Source organism: Oryza sativa, chromosome 5 (assembly GCF_034140825.1).
Source record: "Oryza sativa Japonica Group chromosome 5, ASM3414082v1".
Classification (NCBI taxonomy): domain Eukaryota; kingdom Viridiplantae; phylum Streptophyta; class Magnoliopsida; order Poales; family Poaceae; genus Oryza; species Oryza sativa.
In genome coordinates, this window is record NC_089039.1 from 25,754,735 (window position 1) to 25,775,439 (window position 20,705).

At 43.8% G+C, this 20,705-nt stretch overlaps 3 protein-coding genes across 3 annotated transcripts; 2 read left to right on the plus strand and 1 right to left on the minus strand.

Annotated features, from left to right (window-relative positions):
• Nucleotides 1–3,928: 3,928 nt before the first annotated feature.
• LOC4339327 (probable alpha,alpha-trehalose-phosphate synthase [UDP-forming] 7) lies at nt 3,929–8,650 on the plus strand. Its single transcript, XM_015784527.2, has 3 exons — nt 3,929–6,076; nt 6,835–7,108; nt 7,663–8,650. Exons 1-3 carry the CDS (start codon nt 4,029–4,031, stop codon nt 8,038–8,040), a joined length of 2,700 nt encoding a protein of 899 aa, XP_015640013.1. The 5' UTR covers nt 3,929–4,028; the 3' UTR covers nt 8,041–8,650.
• A 3,990-nt stretch (nt 8,651–12,640) lies between these two features.
• Nucleotides 12,641–14,543, plus strand: LOC4339328 (uncharacterized). The gene is made up of 3 exons (XM_015783382.3): nt 12,641–13,395; nt 14,025–14,113; nt 14,193–14,543. The coding sequence occupies exons 1-2, from the start codon at nt 13,043–13,045 to the stop codon at nt 14,083–14,085; spliced, it is 414 nt and encodes a 137-aa protein (XP_015638868.1). The 5' UTR covers nt 12,641–13,042; the 3' UTR covers nt 14,086–14,113; nt 14,193–14,543.
• Nucleotides 14,544–15,574: 1,031 nt separating this feature from the next.
• LOC4339329 (gamma-glutamyl hydrolase 2) lies at nt 15,575–19,943 on the minus strand. Its single transcript, XM_015781954.3, has 10 exons — nt 19,564–19,943; nt 18,708–18,794; nt 18,433–18,522; nt 18,071–18,165; nt 17,776–17,836; nt 17,507–17,596; nt 17,175–17,237; nt 16,683–16,771; nt 15,941–16,033; nt 15,575–15,854 (listed from the first exon to the last, which is right to left on the minus strand). The coding sequence occupies exons 1-10, from the start codon at nt 19,873–19,875 to the stop codon at nt 15,821–15,823; spliced, it is 1,014 nt and encodes a 337-aa protein (XP_015637440.1). The 5' UTR covers nt 19,876–19,943; the 3' UTR covers nt 15,575–15,820.
• Nucleotides 19,944–20,705: the final 762 nt, after the last annotated feature.

The following is a 20,705-nucleotide window of genomic DNA, read 5'->3' on the forward strand; positions in this document are numbered from 1 at the left end:
AGGAGACAAAGAAGAGGCAAAAGTGTAGTGATGGCTGAAAGCTATAAGCTGTTACTACGGTTTCTTTGCTCCCTTTTGCTTTTGTTTTTCTTCAGTCCTTGCTGCTGCATTTGTTACTGCTTCTGCTTGTGTTTGCTCTTGTGCAGCTGCTTTGCCTGACCATGATCGTTTGAACAAAGTCCCCGCCAGGGCTATGGCTCTGCACATTGTAAATTATGCTACTCTCTTTTCACAGATTTTACATTGGGATACGGCAATGCAAGTGTGAGTGTTTGACAGCTGAAAATTTGTCGTGTGAAGCGTTGTTAGCACGGTGAAAGTTAAGATTTTGAACCGGTTTGTACGGCAGGTGATTACATTATAAGTACTAGTAATTAGCATTTGTAGGAGCATATTGGTTGGTCCAGGGGTAGCTACATGCGACTCCAAATGGACAACTTGGGTGCACTCTTTGCTGAGATCGAGCATGTACTGTATGTCCTGTACGATGCCATCCAAGATACCGTAATTCACGAGCCTTTTTATTTTGATGGTTGCTTCTTCAGTTCAAAAGGTGTCTCTGTTTTTATTCTTGTTCTAGCCATTGGCAAGTCTGAAGAACCTAGACTGAATTCTATACTGTGGCTAGCTAGGTACAGTTCTATCATCATCAGTACAGTATAAAGAAGCAATCTTTTGAATCCTTTTCAAGTAGGAGTATAGTATGAGATTATTATAGCCTGTCAAGTTGCTGTTTGTAGCTACCCAATGCCAATCTTTTCAGCTCGATTATGATATATATCACGTCGTCAGATTTGTGCAGAATACTAAAATTGGTATAGAGACATTCTGACCGGGTTATGGTCGATGACACTGTCCATCATCTGAGAGTTTGCAAGTCTCTGAACTCTGAACATTGCCCAGAATCTCTTACAGGGATCTTTTTGTTGGTCTTCTCCTACAGTATATCATTGGCCTCTTGCAAGCAGAGGACAAATTCTCTTTGCATTCGTATGCATTTTAATTCTGCAAAAACCTGTAGCTTGTCCTGTGTATAAACAACGAGAATATCAATCATCTGTTTATGATTCCAATTTCCAAGTATCAACTTCTACCTCGACCAGGAGTAATACAGATTCTGAAGTTTATAAACACAGCTCTGCCTGAACAAGATGGAAACCTACTGTTTTCAGTTCACCATTTGATCTTTACCAGATAAACCTGAAGTTCAAACCGTGCAGCACTGCAGCCATGTTTCAAACTTGAAAGAGGAGGAGGAAAAAACAGTGGTGATTACTGTCCTGGCATATCTGAAAAGAAAATTGAAATGCAAAGAGGAGACAAAAGGGGAGAATACTATCTGTGGTCCCTCCAAAAAATCGAATTCCAGTATTCAAAGTGGAACCACCCTCAAAGCGATCCTAATCCACATCTGCAATATTATGGATGAGTGTAACTGTCAACTCTGCTTGCTGCAAGTGTCAACTAAAGCCAGACGCACTCACCATCATCACTAGCGACCATCATGCACTGCTTTTTGCTGATTAAGATGGTGCCCAAATGACAAAGCACACATCTTAATCAGGCCCTGGTGATGAGGTTCTTCCCAAATCCAAATGGACAGTGCAAGCCTTGACTTCTTCTCATCCACATACAGACCATATAAGATATTCAGAGAAAAGGTGGCATTTTTAACTTCAGAAGCAAAAAAATACAGCCAAGAGAGAGAGAAATAAAACTTTGCTTCATAATATAACAAACCAGCTTTGCTTAGGCTCTAGTACTAACCAAAGCTAAAAAGCACTTTGGAGAGACGGTGCATGCTGTAGATCTAATACTATTATACTAAACCAAAAGGACACACAATCTTCAGAGACAACAAACAATATCATACTGCTGCAGCAACACCGAGGCCAACGAGAAACTGGCCCCCACTGATCCTTCCTCTCATGATGCAGCAATTGAGAGACAGATTCCAGCCAAGAAAAACTATTTTTTTTTAAAAAAAAAACCTTGACTAGTACTCATGCAATGCAAGTTGCCATTGTCTTCATGGCCAACTGGGCCATCACATTTTATTCTCGAATCGGCCAAGTTGCCGCTACACAAACCATTGGATATTTGGATATGTAGGTCAGGGAGAGAAAAGGAAAGAAAGAAAGGCATTAGCTTTTCACGTTATCCGAATAAAATCGAGGGGATATGCTGCTTCTGAAATTGTTGCTGAAATTGCAACGAGGAGTTGGTTAGGTGGTCGGTGCACCTCACGCCCTTAATTGCACATCAAGCTTTGCTTTCTTCTTATCCTCTTTTTTTTTTTTTTGGATGCTTGACTGTTAGAGCAAGTTCAATAGTATAGCCTACTACTAGCTTCAATTCAGCTATAACCAATCTAATAGCCAATTTATACAATAGTTGCTTACTATACTATTAATATATGGTCTCACCTATTATACATATACTGCGTCTTGAAGTCCGTGTTGCAGCTGACTACAGATCTGTAGCCCGTTACTCTTCTCTCTCATCTTCTATCTCATTAAAATATGTTTATAGCTGGCTAATATTCTGCTGTTGTACCTGCTGTCATGGAGGATGAGGAGAGTATTAGCAACGCTGTCTTGAAAGGTGGAAAAGAAAAACGAAAGGAAAACACAACGCTGTCTTGGTTAGGGATGGTGTGCTGACTAGACGCTTACTAGGCAAGCGGCTGGCGTGGCGTGGACGGTCGTGGTCATCCACGTCATCTGCGGCAGACAGCTTGAGGACGGCCCACGTGGCCTCGATGAGTCAACCATGCAATTAATGTGGATAAGGAGTTGTTTTTTCTTTTCAAGAAATGTGGATAAGGTTTTCCAATAATTAGGCTATGGTGAAACATTTTCTCAAATATTATTTCTGTTATGAGAGTATTTTTTTATTATACGTGAGAGATTTTGGAAGAAGTTATAACTGGGCAGAAGCTACTTTACTCGCTACTTTACTATAAGGCTGTATTCTTTCTTCCACTTTTCCAACTTCTACTCCATTATTTGTCGAACTGTTAAACGATGTGTTTTTTTTTTACAAAAATCTTCTATAGAAAAGTTGCTTTTAAAATCATATTACTTTTAAGTTTTTATTAATTAATAATACTTAATTGATCACATATTAATGGGCAACGCTGTTTTCCATGCCCGGAGAGAGGTTCTCGAACACAACCTAACTAGGGCTTAAATCCATACCACTTAATAATATTCTGCGATAATTTTTTGCTTGTGTTAATACTTGAAATTCGAACCAATTCATCGCATTCCAAAATTTCGAATCGCAATGGATACGCTTAACAACATATGACGTGGCACCCACCGCTACCGGACACGTGTTTCACGCCCTGCAAAAGCGCCCCTCGTTTTGCTGCTGTTGTTTGGCGTTCGTTCGTTCACCCGGGGGAAGAAAGAAGAAAAGGACGACCCAGACCTCTCATAAACCGCCGGGCAATTCAATTCAAAGCCTCTCGTGAGGAATTTCCCAAAATACCCCTCCCCCCACTGTAGGTATGGATGGGTTGCTCGGTCCACCTCGTCCGTCCATCGCGTGGGCCCCACCCCGACCGAACGCTATCCCGTACGTCCATCCGGTGGGCCCCGCGGTGTCAGGTGGCAGCGTGACGCCAGCTGGCACCGGGGTGTGGGGGCGCCCCCCCTCCCCCCTCCCCACTACCTTATCCTCTTTTCCCGATGCAGCATCACCTCCCTAGGCCCGGTCCACGGTGGACCCAGCGGCTCACCGGCATGCGGGGCCCCGCACTGTCGGTGGGTCTACGGGGGGAGGCGCCGTGGACCGGGTCCACCCGCCCCGAGGGAGAGGAATATACCGCGTGTGTGCGCGTGTGTTGTGCGGGCTCGTCTTCCTCGCCGCTCGCTCGCTCGCCTCCTCCATTTTTTTTTTCTTCTCTTCTTCTTACGAACTCGAAACGCGAAAAAGGGAGTAGATCAGATCAAAGACGCGGAGGAGGAGGAGGAGGAGGAGAGCTAGGGTTTGGATCGGGAGAGAGGGCTAGGGTTTCAGCCATGATGTCGAGGTCGTACACGAACCTGCTGGACCTCGCGGCGGGGAACTTCGAGGCGCTGGGGCCGGCGGGGGGAGGGAGGAGGAGGTCGTTCGGGGCGAAGCGGATGACGCGGGTGATGACGGTGCCCGGGACGCTGTCGGAGCTGGACGACGAGGACGACGAGCCGGCGGCGACGAGCAGCGTCGCCTCCGACGTGCCCTCGTCGGCGGCGTGCGAGCGCCTCATCGTCGTGGCGAACCAGCTCCCCGTGGTGGCGCGGCGGAGGCCGGGCGCCGCGGCGGGGGGGTGGGCGTTCTCGTGGGACGACGACTCGCTCCTCCTCCGCCTCCGCGACGGCGTCCCCGACGAGATGGAGGTGCTCTTCATCGGCACGCTCCGCGCCGACGTGCCCGCCTGCGAGCAGGACGAGGTGTCGCAGAGCCTCATCGATGGATTCGGATGCGCACCCGTGTTCCTCCCCGCGGGGCTCTACGACCGATTCTACCAGCACTTCTGCAAGGGTTACCTATGGCCGCTGTTCCACTACATGCTCCCCTTCGCCTCCGCCTTGCCGGCGGCCGCATCCGGCGATGGCCGGTTTGACCGCGGCGCGTGGGAGGCCTACGTGCTCGCCAACAAATACTTCTTCGAGAAGGTGGTCGAGGTCATCAACCCGGAGGACGACTACGTTTGGGTCCACGATTACCACCTCATGGCGCTGCCCACCTTCCTCCGCCGCCGCTTCAATCGCCTCCGCATCGGGTTCTTCCTCCACAGCCCCTTTCCCTCATCGGAGATCTACCGCTCGCTGCCCGTCCGAGAGGAGATCCTAAGAACGCTGCTTAATTGCGATCTCATTGGATTCCACACATTCGATTATGCGAGGCACTTCCTATCTTGCTGTAGTAGGATGCTGGGGATAGAGTACCAGTCAAAGCGTGGATACATTGGATTGGATTACTTTGGCCGCACTGTTGGAATCAAGATCATGCCAGTGGGAATCCATATGGGTCAATTGCAATCAGTGTTGCGATTGTCCGAGAAAGAAAAGAAGGTTGCTGAGCTGCGGCAGCAATTCGAGGGCAAGTCCGTGTTACTTGGTGTGGATGATATGGATATCTTCAAGGGAATCAACTTAAAACTTCTTGCGTTTGAGAATATGCTGAGGACGCATCCCAAGTGGAAGGGAAGAGCTGTGTTGGTGCAGATTGCAAACCCAGCACGAGGGAAGGGAAAGGATCTGGAGGCTGTCCAGGCTGAGATTCGGGAGAGTTGTGATAGAATTAACAAGGAGTTTGGCCAGTCAGGTTACAGTCCAGTGATTTTCATTGACCAGAGCGTGCCAAGTGCGGTGAGGCTTGCATATTATACGGTTGCTGAGTGTGTTGTGGTGACGGCTGTGAGGGATGGGATGAATTTGACCCCATATGAATACATTGTCTGCCGGGAGGGGATACCTGGCTCTGAGTGTGCACCAGAGGTGAGTGGACCAAAGAAGAGCATGTTGGTTGTGTCGGAGTTTATTGGTTGCTCACCTTCACTGAGTGGAGCCATTCGTGTTAACCCGTGGAATATCGAGGCAACTGCAGAGGCACTGAATGAGGCCATCTCAATGTCAGAGCGTGAAAAGCAGCTGAGGCACGAAAAACATTACCGTTATGTCAGCACCCATGATGTTGCATATTGGTCTAAGAGCTTTGTACAGGACCTGGAGAGGGCTTGCAAGGATCACTTTAGGAAACCATGCTGGGGCATTGGATTGGGATTTGGCTTCAGGGTGGTAGCCCTAGACCCACATTTCACAAAGCTTAATTTCGATTCAATTATAATGTCCTATGAGAGATCAAAGAGTAGGGCTATATTTCTCGACTATGATGGCACATTGGTGCCACAGGCTTCGCTCAACAAGAATCCAAGTGAAGAATTACTGAGGATCATTAATACCCTATGCGCAGATAGAAATAACACCGTGTTCATTGTCAGCGGGAGAAGCAAGGATGACTTGAGCAAAAAGCTTATCTCATGTCCAAAGCTAGGCATTGCCGCAGAGCATGGCTACTTCTTAAGGTACAATTCCTTAACCGTAGTCAGCTTTCTTTTCATTGCCAGTACAATCTGCACTTTTTTCCTAAAATAGAATCTGCACTTTACCATATATACTAGAAAGTCTTGCATTATGCACTAGCATAAAGCGTGCCACATGCACCTTTTCAAAATACGATTCTGAGCTAATAACAATTTATGTTATCAGAATGGAGGGCATTTTATCTTTAGAACTTGCGTAGCAGATCCTGATCTTACTTTTATGTAAAAGTCCATGGCATCAGCAAATATTTATAGGTGCTTCTTAACTGTTAATTTGGGCTTGTGTTTTTATTACTCCCTCTGTCCCAAAATATAGCAACCTAGTACTCCCTCTGTCCCAAAATATAACAACTTTTAACTCTCAGGATTTGTCCTGAAATATAACAACTTCTACACCAACATTCTCTTCCTAACCAATCACAACCCTCCACCATTCACTTTTCCCACCTACCTCCATTACTCATCCAATCACAACCCTCCATCATTCACTTCTACCTACTTTCTTAATAACCGTGTCCAACTCTAAAACTTCTTATATTCTGGGATGGAGGGAGTACTAGATTAGACACAACCTAGTAGAGTTTAGATTCCTACTATAGGTTGTGTTTAATTTAGTACTTGGTTGCTAAATTTTGGGACAGGGAGTAGCCAAGGACATTGATGATAAGTGAAGTCCCATCTGATTCCCTCTTGAAATTACGAAAAAAACGGATGATGGAATGATTTCTTTCAATATGTAGGTGGACTAGAGATGAAGAATGGCAAACCACTGCACAGACCTCAGATTTTGGATGGATGCAAATGGCGAAGCCAGTGATGGATCTTTATACTGAATCAACTGACGGATCCACCATTGAGACTAAAGAAACTGCACTGGTGTGGCACCATCAGGATGCTGACCAAGGTTTTGGCTCTTCCCAGGCAAAGGAAATGCTTGATCACTTGGAAAGTGTATTAGCAAATGAACCAGTCTCAGTCAAGAGTGGCCAATTCATTGTTGAAGTCAAACCTCAGGTACATTATCTTGATCTCTTACATTCCTTTCACAAGTACATTGTTATTCTGATCATGAAACCACATATTTTTGTGCCTTTTGTGGAGAACAGTTTCTGTACCAAATAACCTGACTATTTAATTCTCATTTATATGATGCTCCTCGAGATCCAGCTAATTCTTTTGCATCAATCGTACAAACCGTTTTTTTTTTCCATTACGGTATAGAGCTACAGGGTGATCATGATGGATGCAGATATGTTGGCTTCACATTTTCTTTACCCTGTTGTTATGCCTTTTCAATTTCAGTTCACCTTGCATTCTGGTGTAGACTTATTGTTGGACAAAATGCAAGATATCTGATATCATAACTAAAACAATGCTGTTTTATATTGTCTCCATGTTTAAAACAGAATTTGTGAATTGCAATGGAACACTTCCTATGTTGGCCTTTATGGTTTAATGCTATACATGTCACTTAACAGTTTAACTTCACCTGCTCCAGGCTTTTCATTTGTAATATATGCATTGGTGTGCATTCCTCATTTATTCCTTCAAACTCCTTTGTGCTGCAGGGTGTTACCAAAGGGCTCATAGCTGAGAAAGTACTCACATCAATGAAGGAGAAGGGGCAACTGGCAGATTTTGTATTATGCATTGGTGATGACAGGTCAGATGAGGATATGTTTGAAAATATTGCCGATGTCATGAAAAGGAGCATTGTTGCACCAAAAACTCCACTGTTTGCATGTACTGTGGGCCAGAAGCCAAGCAAAGCTAGGTTTTACCTGGATGATACATTTGAAGTCGTCACCATGTTGAGTTCACTGGCGGATGCTTCAGAACCAGACCTTATGGCAGACTTGGAAGATGACTTGGCCACATCAGTCTCATCAATAGAAATAAGTGACAGAGTGGTATCTTTTAGTAATTTAAGGACAGAAGGATCTTAGTCTGGTGTTTCTGCGTTGCTTTTCTCGCCGAAAAAGTTCTGTTGGAACTGAGTGAGGGAGTGTTAAGCAAGATGAAACACTGCAAGATTAAAGATGCTACAGGGCAAGGAAGTCGAATTCTTGGGTTCATGATTCATTTTGGTGAAGATGAGGGTAAGGGATTAAAACATGTAGCTGCAAATATTCTGAAGTCCGGAAAGAGATTACAGTTTGAGTAGCTCCCAAATAGCCTCATTATGCGTTTTGTTACGGCGGCATTTACTACCAGTCGCTGCTACGAAGATTCTTATGTTCATAGCTGACCTGCCATGTTCTTTCCATTTGAATACTTATCCCAAGGCTAAGTAGGAAGCATCGGCGTGGCAGAAGTGCATCGGTGCAATATGGGGGAATATGAGGGTAAATCTTGTGACAGGTTAACTGCAGCTTGTGATTTCTTGCTTGTTAACCTGGTTAACAGAAATCGTCTAGTAGGGAAAAAACTAGTGATGCTTTTCGTTTACTTGTAATGTTGTGGCAATGTGGAGGATGACATTTGATTCATTGTTTGACAGCATTATCTGTATCATCCTTATATGTAGCTAATTTATATTGAGTTCTTTACAATTAATCACCACTTGCTGAACTTCCATCTTGCCATTTCTTTTAAGATTTTTCCTGGACGAGATTCCTGGACTCTTGGATGAGTTGGCTGATCAATTATCCTCATGATTAGAACTGAGATTTGCATTAGGGATATAGCCTATAAGACAAGCTTATAAAACAAAATACCATGCCAAAGTTTCGCTATAACTATATCAACGAAACTATAGGGTGCATTTTATTTCCACTCAACACAACATCGATGGGCTTACTTGGGCTGCATTGTCGTTCCATACTAAGAACGTTTTTCTAACTTTACTCCCTCTTAGCTTTTACTACCCTTTTTCGTAAATGGTGCATTTTTTTTTCGCTTTAAAGAAATCATACCACCTCCGTCTCATTATAAGTGCAATTGTGGATTTCTATGTCTAATGTTTGTTCGTCCGTCTTATTTAAAAAAATTATAAAAAAATAATCACACACGAAGTAATGTTTATGTTTTATCATCTAGTAACAATAAAAATATTAATCATAAATTTTATTTTAAATAATACAGACGGTCAAATGTGGACATGAACAGTAAAAAGCTACACTCTTTTTGGATGGAAGTAGCATTAACTTTTTTAGCTAATACTTAATTAGTCATGTGCTATTCCCGTGTTCTATTTTGCGTACCTAGGGAAGGGTTCCCAAATTCCAACCCACACAATCGAACACGACTTTAGTAGAGTTGGCAACACAGCGGGTACGGGTTTCCCAGGAGAGCCCGGTGGAGAGGGTGTGCTCGTGCCCTTGTCTAGGGCCTCGAGAGTCGAGACACCCGAGCCTTGTTCCGGCGTGGCCACTGTGCTTGGGGTAGCCACGTGTCCAGGGCACCCTACATGTTAGGGGCTCCCGTTGCCAAGTAAATATTTTCTTGTTACATTGGGCAAGCTTCTCAAAGACGTCAATGATAAAGAAGTTCACGATAGACATGGTTCAAAAGAGGTGCCGATGCTTGCAAGTGACATCTTCAACACCTTAAAGATATAGATCTTATAGGTTTTGACTCTCTTCTTGACACCTTGAAGATGTAGATCTTGTTGGTCTTAGTAGGGCCCACGGTACCCCAGGATCTTGAGGGGTCCCACTTCTCCAACACAATTATACAGAAAGAACATATTTAGAGATGTGATGCGCCATCAACGCAATATGTGTTCAACTTTTCATCACATAATGGCAAGCATTTCTAGAGTACTCCATATTCCACAATCATCTATTGTTTAATTTCTTTGTATTTTATTTTCACCGAGAAGGCCGAAAGAGGCCATCCGAATGTATTAAGGAGTAAAAGTTACAAGAAAAAACAACACAATACACCGAGGTGCATGGCCACACACCATGCGCTACCACCCAAGCACAAACCACTGAGGGTGAAGCCTAGCACCAAACGACCCCAGCTAAGTGTAGCCGAACGCCGCTAGGCCTACAGCAACACCACAGAGACGAGATTCCGAAAAACGACGCCACCACGGTAGTCACGACATCCAGAATGACGCCATCACCTATCTAAAAAGTGGTTTTCACCTAGAGATGCTCGTCAAGAAAGAGAGAGGGCAACCTTGACAACGCCCCAATGAGGTTACGACGCCCGAAGGCGTAGCCGCCGCCAGTCCAGTGAATCACCAGACTAGGCTTTCGCTTGGGACCTTACAACCTTGACTGCAGATCACCGTCCAACTCAGAACCACCACACAGACAGATGGTAGCACACAGCTTCCACCACACCACACCGATGCCCCTCCGTCGGCCGACTCCATTGAACCACCGTCCCTGAGAGTTGGCGCAGGACCCCTCCGTTCCACCACCCGCCGGCCGCCTCGCTAGTTTTGGCCGAAGGAGAATCCGGGACTAGGTGGCATTGCTTCGGCAGCCTGAGCTTCCCCCGCTGACGAGCTGCTGCCTCAATCCAACCTAGAAACTTCCCGCAAAGAAGAAGATGAGCTCCAGGAAGGACGAGGGTGCTGACTGGTAACAAGAAAGACGACACACCGCCGCCAGCTCCCTTTGCACTGCCATCTGGCCGCCGGTGGCACTGCCGCTCCGGACCGGCGCCCCCATTGTCCGGCCGCCGTACTTCACCTGGCCACCGCGTTGGCATCCCGGCTGCTCGGCCACCGATGCCAAGCCGCCACCGAGGCCTGGCTGCCGAGGAAGACGGCCCACCGAGCCCAAGGGCTGCTCACGCACCGGGGAACCACGGTCGCTGCGTCTTGGGCTGCCGCCGGCCGGCCGGGGCGAGCGGGTGAGCGGGGGCGTCGCTGCCGCATTGAGCGGCCGCTGTCGAGCCGCGTCCGCGCACGGGCTGACCACGCCACCGTTGCCCCAAGCACCTGCCGCCTCCGCGCACGGGCCGGCCACGCCACTACCGCCCCAAGCGTCCGCCGCTTCCGCTCCCGGGTGGGCCACACTGAGTCGCCATCGAGCCGCAGTCGTCCGCCGCCTCCGCGCTCGAGCCGGGCCGGCCGAGCCACAGCCGCCCACCGCCGCGCCAGATCCAAGTGAGGGATGGCCGGATCCAGCCTTGGGGGCGCCGGATCCGCCGCCTCCCCACACCTCGCTGCCGTGGCCGCCTCGGACCGCACCGGTGAGGGAATGGCGCCCCGTCCACATCGCGCCGAGGAGGGGGACGCCATGAAGAAGAAATGCCTCGCCGTCGCCTTCCCTGCTTGCCGCCGGCGAGCTCCGGCGGCGGCGAGGTGAGGGGAAAGGAGCGGAGGCGCAGGCGGCTAGGGTTTACCGAGCCGCCCGCGCGAGAGCGACGCGGGGAGAGAGTGTTTCCCCTATCCTTTGTATTTTATTGCCAACCACCATCTCACTAAATGAGGTGCATTATAGTGTTCTTTTTTTCTTCGTCCTTAATCCCTTCAAAACAACCTAACAATTCGTTCCAAAAAAAAGAACGGTAGAACAGAAAATACGAAGTAATGCGGCACCGCAGTAATGCCATCTTAATGAATAAAAAGAACGACTTAATCACATAAAAGATGATTTATCAATGACTTCTAGCACACCAGCTTAGCTCTTGCATATTTACATAAGCCACACCTTTATTGGAGGGAAAGCTAGATGAGCAGATGTGGATAAGGGAGTTGAGTAGTCCAAACTCTAAAGTACAAACAACATAAAATCATTTAATTTAAAGTAAAAAAGATTCGGTAAAAGGTGGCCATATCAAACTTTAGTAACAGAAAATACCCCTAAACTGCAGTTCCCTCTTTCGTTTATTTTTGAAAAGGCAGTCAATGCAGATGCATGAGGCAGGGCCACACACACACTGCAGTCTGCCTTCGCGTCACTCTTTTTGCCCCACGACTCACACCGCTGATACTTATCCTTTTTACATGTACAGTTAGAAGGCACGAACTGCATGAGCAGTGAGATGGTCAGTACAAAACCACACATGCGGCTAATAAGCATGCAGTTCTGCAATGGTATCTCTCGTCTGAGAGCGGTTGGTTCTTCGATCGCCTTCATTACTTTACTTTAGGATTTAGAGAGTCCCGATTTGCAAAATAAACCTACTCTGCTATCCCAATAGTGTATCAACCAAATGTATGCATTTCAATTAAAGTCGTATTCTCCCATTACGATTATAATGATTTTTTTTTGAACGACTCGCACGAGACGATGCGAAGTTCTATTGATAAAGCAGGAAAAAATTACAAGATTACAACCTTGGAGGGTCATGACCAGAAAAAGGGAAAAAAATACAACCCCACACACCGACAGCGCCAACACACACGACCAGGAGGAGGCTAGCACCGGACCGGCCGCCGCTTACGATTATAATGATCATTATTTGCTTTGTGAATGTGTAAAAGTGTTCCAGACAACTTGTAAGGGATAGTTTGATATACCAGATAATTGAGCAGAAATCAAATCCTGATGCATCCCTGCTGCCTAGTACTACTTACATACATACATCAGGCAGTCAAATGCTGATGCATGAGGCATGGCCACACAAGCAAGAAAAATTTTACTGTATTTATGAGGTATCAAATCTTTTAGTGTAAATTTTCTTGCTCCTAATATCAAAATATCAAAAGATACCAAAATTTACGTTAAAAAATGTAGTATACCTCCTAGTATATATAAAAGAACTGTAAAATCATTTCACAAACAAATATACCTGGCTTGTTTTACCAGTACAGCCAGAAGGCACGCGCTGCGTGACAGACGACGGTTATACGAACCACACAAGCATCCAGCATGCAGTTCATCAATCAGCAATGGCACCTCTGCACCATCTCTTCTCCGATTCTCACCTCCATATATACAGCCATGCCTGCTGTTGAATTCTTGAGCAACTAATCAGGCCACACAATTTCAGTCCAAGTACTAGTGCAAGATCGATCAAGTGTGAGGCTGGGTTGAGACAATGGCTGGGTTTCACCGCCTCTCCCTCGCCTTCCTCCTGCTCGTCGTCGTCGTCGCCGGCGACCTGATGATCTCCACCGCCACCTCCATGGCGGTGGGTACATCGGACGACGACGGCCCACCTATCAAGATCAGTATGCGGTACGCCAACGCGGAGGAGTCGCGGTGGCTCGACAGCTGGGCGGAGAAGACGCAGTCGGCCGGCGGTGGCGGCGGCGACGACTTCGAGGTTCGCCGGGCCACCGACGAGGAGTCGGCGCGGCTGAACCGCATGCGCGCCGACGCCGACAGGAGGGCGAGGGACGGCAGCGGCTTCGGCTTCGACGGCCACATCGAGTTCGACGATGACCATCCGTAAATATTTTCCTCCGTTCCATATTATAATTAGTTTTTGTCTTAAGTTAATACTACATCCGTTTCAAAATAAGTGCAACTGTAAATATCCATGTTCAACGTTTGGCCGTCCATTTTATATGAAAAATTTATGAAAATTTAATCACACATAAAGTATTATTTATGTTTTATCATCTAATAATAATAAAAATATCAATCATAAAAATTTTCAAATAAAACAAACAGTCAAATGTTAGATATGAACAGTGCAAAACTGTATTTATTTTAGGACTGAGAGAATTTCATTTCATATTATAATTTGTTTTGATTTTTTCTCAGTTAATATTTTCTTAAAAAAATGATCGAATTTATAAGAAAAATATAAAAACATTTTCAACACAAAACAAATATATTATCATATGTATTTAATGTTACATTTGATAAAACTAATTTTAGTGTCGTAGATGTTTTTAAATTTTTCTATAAACTTAGTTAAACATAAAACGTTTCACTATGAAGGGGGTATAATTTTGCTTTGCTTTGTTTGATTCGTGTTGTGGTCTGCACTGCAGTTACGGTGAAGTTCATGTTAAATTTTGCTATTCATGTTGAATTCATGTCAAATTTTGCTTGCTTGTGGTGGTGTGCAGTTTTGGTAGAGTCGTCGTGACGGACTTCCCTCCGTCGTCCAAGCCGAACGATGATCTGTGAAGCCAGAACAAGTCCCACTCGCGCCGAGGTAAGTAGATTTAGGAACTGTGGGTTTTTGTTAATTCTTGATGATGCACATTGATTTAGAATCTCCTTTTCCTCTTCAGGATGATGAGTTCCAGTTTCCTTAGGACGACGAATTAAGCTGAATACCAACAAGCTTATGGATTGGAGGCCGGCGGGTTCATTGCACCAGAGTCTTCAGTTTCTAGCTTTGGCTCTTCAAGCCTTAGTATCCTGGGCAAGACCCAAACTATCTTCAGTTTCTATCATGTCGTGTCCTCTTAGCTTAGTTAAACCCAACCTCTTAAAGGTAGTGGTTTTCAGTCAGTGTAATCGGTCTTCGGTCAGTTAAAGGTGCCTTTTCAGTTTCAGTTTGTTCAATTGCAGTTCCTCTGTTCTGTCTTTCCTCAAAATGTTTCCCTGCTTAAGTTCTTTCTGTGATCATCTCCGCTTTTTATCCTCATTTCTGCCACTTGTAGTTGTATCTTGCTTTCGTTTCTCTTTTGGTCCTTTGACGGCAACCTGCATTTCTTTTTGATTGAGTGGATGACACTAAGTCAGGGGTAGAACTAGAAGGCAAGCTTATTGAACGAAGATACCCCACGTTTAGCTATACTAGATGGATACCATGTACGTTGCTGCAGGAGAATTGTGTGATATGAGTTCTAAAATTTTCTTTCTTATCTACTATATGATTTTTCTTTCACGTGTTTATATATTTTTGTACCTTTATCAATTATCCAAAGGTTATAAATGATTGGGTTGTATGATGTGGCTTTTGGAGGGATGATATGCAATTTACACCCTTGATGAATCATCGAAAGGCTAAAAATAATTGAGGTAATGTGAAGAGATGCAATTTATACCCTTGATAAATCATCCAAAAACTAAAAACAATTGAGATAACGTGGCTCTATGAGAGAAGAGAGAATTAGCATTAACTATACTAAGGGGATGAACTTTATAGATACTAGAAAAAATGCCCGTGCGTTGCAATGGGTAAAGTCTATTTTAATTTTATTATTGTTATATGGTTTAGTTTAGGTGAAATTCACTGTGAAAATTCGCTTGGATATATATTTTTTCTAAAAAATCATGAGCTGCAATTAGGTATGATAATCTCATGTTAGCATGTAATTAGAACGATTGTCAATGGTATTTCTTGGATTATCTCTTTTATAAAGAGATTTCTTATACGACTACTCTTGTATATCGAAAAACAAACGAACTTAAAACCCGACTCAAATACATATATGTATTTCCAAAAGCGAACGAATTTAAAAACCGACTCATACACAGATGACGTACCAAAGTACCAGCAAAAACATCTTCAATTTTTATAAGAGTAGAGAGAAGAGAAGAGATAGAGATAGGATACCAGCAAAGTTACTTGGGTTTACTTTTTAGTTCACGGGTTTACTAGATCACGAACCAAATTTTAACGGGCCTAATTGGGCATTAGTGTCCATATGAAAAGCGGGCTCAGTTGGGCCAACAACTATATTTGCTGTTTAATTTCCAAGGGTCCGAAACGAATAATGTGACCGCGGATCAAACAGCTGGGACCTCCTTCCAAAGCAGGGAGCGAAATCCGCTCTTGATTCGTCTGATAAATTACAGCGGCAACGGCAATGCAGCACAATGGTAGACAATGGACACATATATACTCATACACAGTGAAGCACTCCATGTAGAATACAATAGCGAAGACTTTCAATGATCAGGTTGGCCATTAGGAGAAGATGTAGACCACGTCGAACGATTTCCTACATTGCATTTAAATGTGTTCATTTGATCAGAGGAATAATGAACGGATAGCAGACAGCGTAGCAGGAAGTGACAAGAGACTCACGATTTTTTCCCAATAAACGTAGGGCTGTAGTTGTAAATCAGGTTGTCCAACACCTTGTCTGCGGGAGGTCTGTTCTGGGACTTGCGGGCTTGGCTGTTTCAAGTCAGAGCGACAGGGTGAGAATGCGATGAACATGATTTACTGCAGTGGAATTGCAAATTTAGCACTTGCATATGGATAGCATGCACTGGAAGGAGCATGGTGCAACAGAAGCATTGCAATTTACTGGTATGTTTCAGGCTTGTTGCAACAGAAGCTATAAACAAGGAACGATTGAAATGACCTGGGATTATTTGGTCTGCAGCCAACCCATAAAGGGTGTGTGAGTGTGTCATGCACTCATGCTCATGCTGTACCTCAATCGGTTTTGGGTTTTGCTTCATAGCGAAAACTGTGGTTGCTTGTGGGGAGCATGGCTTACAATTGTTTTGAAATATAAAAACGCTGTGCACGAATGCTACAAACTGAACAGCTACTGTGATTACGCATAATCGGGAAGTGCCAGTAAAAGATTAAAATTATCATTAAAAGGAGAGATACTGACATGAAAGGTTAATGGCCCATCATCGTCTTAGATTTAATTCCATAGAATAATTTGGACATGTAATGTGCCACCAACGCAAGTATGTTTTCAACTTTTCATCACAGAATGATATGCATGACCAAAAATATCAAGGACAGTAGGATGCAGTCATGGAGTAATGCCAACTTAATGAATAAAGTGAGCGCCTTAATCACAGACCTGATAAAATAGTTGGCAAAATTTTGTGTCACTTGTACTGCCTCCTCGCTGTGTGGAATCATTTGTTTACCAAACTCAAAAATAGCTTTCTGCAGTATGCAAACAAACTTATCATGGTAAAAAGGCATCATTTACCCAAGTGCTGAGAATCAGATAAATTACAGAGGAGAACATTTATAAAAGGAAATATTGAGTAGCACATTAATGCATAATCTTTAGAAATGTTGTATATTTTGGAGATGGAACAAGTTAAAATATAAAACAGTGATTCAAAAATGCCATACACTTCAAGTTTAAAACAGAGTAAGACCCAAACTTGGTAGGTGGCTTCACTACTCTGGGTACCCACCATTCCAGCACAAGAGACTAAAAATAGTTCCACAAATGTCAAATAGTGATAAGTATGATTGCAAAATGGGCTTATCCTGTCAACTGGGTAGCAGATAAATATTCAAACTTCAAGCATAACCAGTAGCACTATGGTCAGCATACCTCAGGATGCCACTGAGTGCATGTGATAGGATATTTGTTTGCTTGCACGGTTGAGACATAGACCTGATTTTCCAAATGAAAGGAAATTAGTTTGTTGTACCTTAAAGGAACTGGTGATCCTTCAACGAGATCAGAACACTGGAGATCTAGATGACAGTTGTCCTTTTATACCACTTAATACCACCACAGAATCAGATTAGATAAATACAGACTATTTAAGTGGCAGGATAAGGAAAGAAAAGATAACTATAAATTTACTTGAGAGACAAAAGGACCTTCATTAATATATTCTTCATGCAGGAGATAAAATAAAAAACGACTACATTTTGTACCTCGCCATTTTCATCAGGTGAGGTTGTCAGAATCTTGAAGAAACTTGATAAGGCAACATTCTCTCGCAATGTCTTGGGTGATATACCATACTTTGACCAGTTGAGAAAATAAACCATGTTAGGAAAATTAACAAACTAGAGAGTAAGGATGATTATTCTACATAGAAAGAGTTATTCTGAATAACCACCCATGATATATATCATGTTTAAGATTTCACAGGGAGTTGATTTAAAAAAAAATTGAAAATAGAATGCAGGATTTTACTCACTTTGTGGTTTTGCATCACAAGACAACTGGTGCTTAGTTTCTTGATGAGATCAGGATCAAATCTGTGAATTTAGATAATGTTCAATACTTAATTCCACTATTATAATTACAGATTAGCCAAAGCAATAACATGGACAGAGAACACCAAAATGGCCTATATATATTACACTCAGTTGCAATTTATCTTGTGAAAAAGAAATTACTAACCTATATAAGATGGGACAAAATAAAGTATGAAATCTCCAAGTGCCCATCAAAAAATAACAAGAAAGGTTGCATTAGCATTCAACACATACCTTTCAAATACTGATCCCTCAAGTGAAGAGTAATTGGGAAATTGAAGAGTAGATGCTTGATTTGTGGCACTGAATGACTCCAAGATATTATTGTCCTAATGTCATAGCAATAAGAAATATTATTTGCTGGTTATTGGCAAAAAAGCGGGATGAGAAACAAGTATACTTGGCCTCTTCAGGAAAATAATACTGTAGTCATCGATTCACTTCTTTACACAAGGCATTAGAAAAGATTCTTTCTGTAACATCTAACTGACCATTTCCCTCAACAAGACATCTATTTAACCTAGTAAGGCTATAAACAATCCAGAGTCCCCTCGCCCCCTCTTTGTTGTGTAGAGTCCGAAAAGGAGTGAAATTACCTTGCTGACAATCATGCTTACAAGCTCAAAACCAAGACACTGTGCAAAAAGTGGAAATGGAATCCCTGCATCATTCTTGTCCAAGACATACTAAAAGAGAACAAAACAACGAAAACTACAATTAGTCCTTCCATTATGTGTGGGTTAGGATAAATAAGGTAGATGTAATGAAGTTGTGTTGCGGCACTCAGATGGGATATGTTATAGTACAAATAACAAGAATAGAAGAGAAGAATGCATCAGCTATGAATCAGAACGTGATGCTCAAAAGGTACCTGAAACACTTTCTTTATGGTCTCAAAATATGGGCCACTCTTCACCGAACCACCAGTAAACAGAACACCGTTAACCAAACTCAGTTTCTGTTGTAGAAAATGCACAAGCAAAACCATGAGGAAGTTATTTCATGAAAAAAGAAAACATAAGTAGCATGTAAGCAGGGCCACCAAGTACTTCACAATTGGCCTATTTCAGGAGATGATGTGTTTGCAAAAGATAAGCAAAGATGTATGGTAACCTAAAACATGACAGGCCAACTATTCCAGACAGATCTGAAGTACCCAAATGATTCCAAAGGTTCGTCCTAAATAATTGGCATAACCAAGTATTTAAACAATTCAGCTAAATTCACATTTGATATTGACAGTTCAGGCATCCACATATCAATCCATGCTCAATGAGGTTTCCAACCAACTACGACCTGATAGGCTGAAGAAAAACCACAAGAAACTAAAAAACAATCCGGCTGGTTCAGCATCCAGCTCAACACAAGGAGCGAGACTAATGATAGTGAGCAGTCAGATAGCATTTTACGAGACACAAGCCTTAAGAGTTTTGCCTCCTCGACAATTTGGAATAATCTATGGAATGGTATAAAATAATTAACACTGATAAACTTAAAATATACTTTGGCAGTTGCTTAGAGAGGATCACTACACCTGTTTGTTTCCCATTTGAATGGATTAGCACCAATTCTTCAAAACGCAGGGGAATGCAATGTAGTGGCGAACACATCACGAAGAATTTTCTAGACAATGACGAATTGACGAACATAGCACGACTCCACGCGCACACATTTGGAAGCGGAACGAAGAACGGGAGAAAGGGGGGAAGGGAGGGAGTCTCACGGACCTCGAGGAGGCGCTCCTCGGGCTCGTTGTAGATGAGCGGGACGACGCGCGCCCCGGCGGACTCGACGAACTTGACGTAGGAGGCGGCGATGTAGGAGGCGGCCGTGCCGTTGCTGACCCTCCCGCCCGCGCCGTCCCCCGGGTGCGACACGATGCCGATCACCGGCCGGTCGTACGCCGCGGGGTCCGTCGGCGCCGCACACGCCCTCCCCCTCGGCAGCCGGATGACCCCCTCCGCCGCCGCCGCCGAGCGGTGGAGCACGGCGGCGACCGCGAGGAGGAGGAGCAGGCGATGGGGAGGAGGAGAACCCATCGCTGCTGCTCCCGTGCGTGAGGAGTGCGTCTCACGCGACGCGAGATGTGAGGAGGAAGGAGAAAGTTGTTGGTGGCAAAGTGAGACGAGATAATTATCTGAGATATGCAAATGACGCATCGGTTTGAGATTATACCTTTTTAATTCGTGAATCGTGACCAGCGTGTAGTAATCAATTGGAGATAGGGACATGCCAATTATTTGATCTCGGTCCGTTTCAAAATAAATTCATCTTACTCCTCCTGTTTGTTCATAAGTAGATTTATTTTTTATAATCACTGTATGAAAGTGTGTAGAAGTAAGAAATAAATATATCAATAATAGATAAATAATTGTATTGGGATTTGAGAATCTGATCATTTTTTGTTTGTATTTATGTGTTGGATGGGTGAAAAATAATTTTTTTAATGATGGAGGGTGTAGACATAAAAGAACTGATGAAGAAAACGATAAGTAAATCAAGGAAAATAACAAGCATGTACAAAATCTGTTGTCGTGGACTTATGGTAGAGGATTTTTTTTCATTTTTTGGAGCCTTTTAATTTTAAATTTTAAAAATAAACCATTTCAAAATTTATTTCTAAAATTCGAACCTTTTATGCCAGCCCACCTAACGCGGCAAAACAGTACTAACACGCCACCTACGGTGGCCGTGACAGTTTTATCCTGTTACACTAGCGAAAGCGACGTGACCAAATAACACTGTCACGCCAACGAGGGTAATGTGGCCAAATAACACTGTCATGCCAACGAGACCAGCGTGACAATATTATTTTGCTACGTTAGTTTGGTTTGCATGACTAAAAGATTCACATCTTAAAAATAAGTTT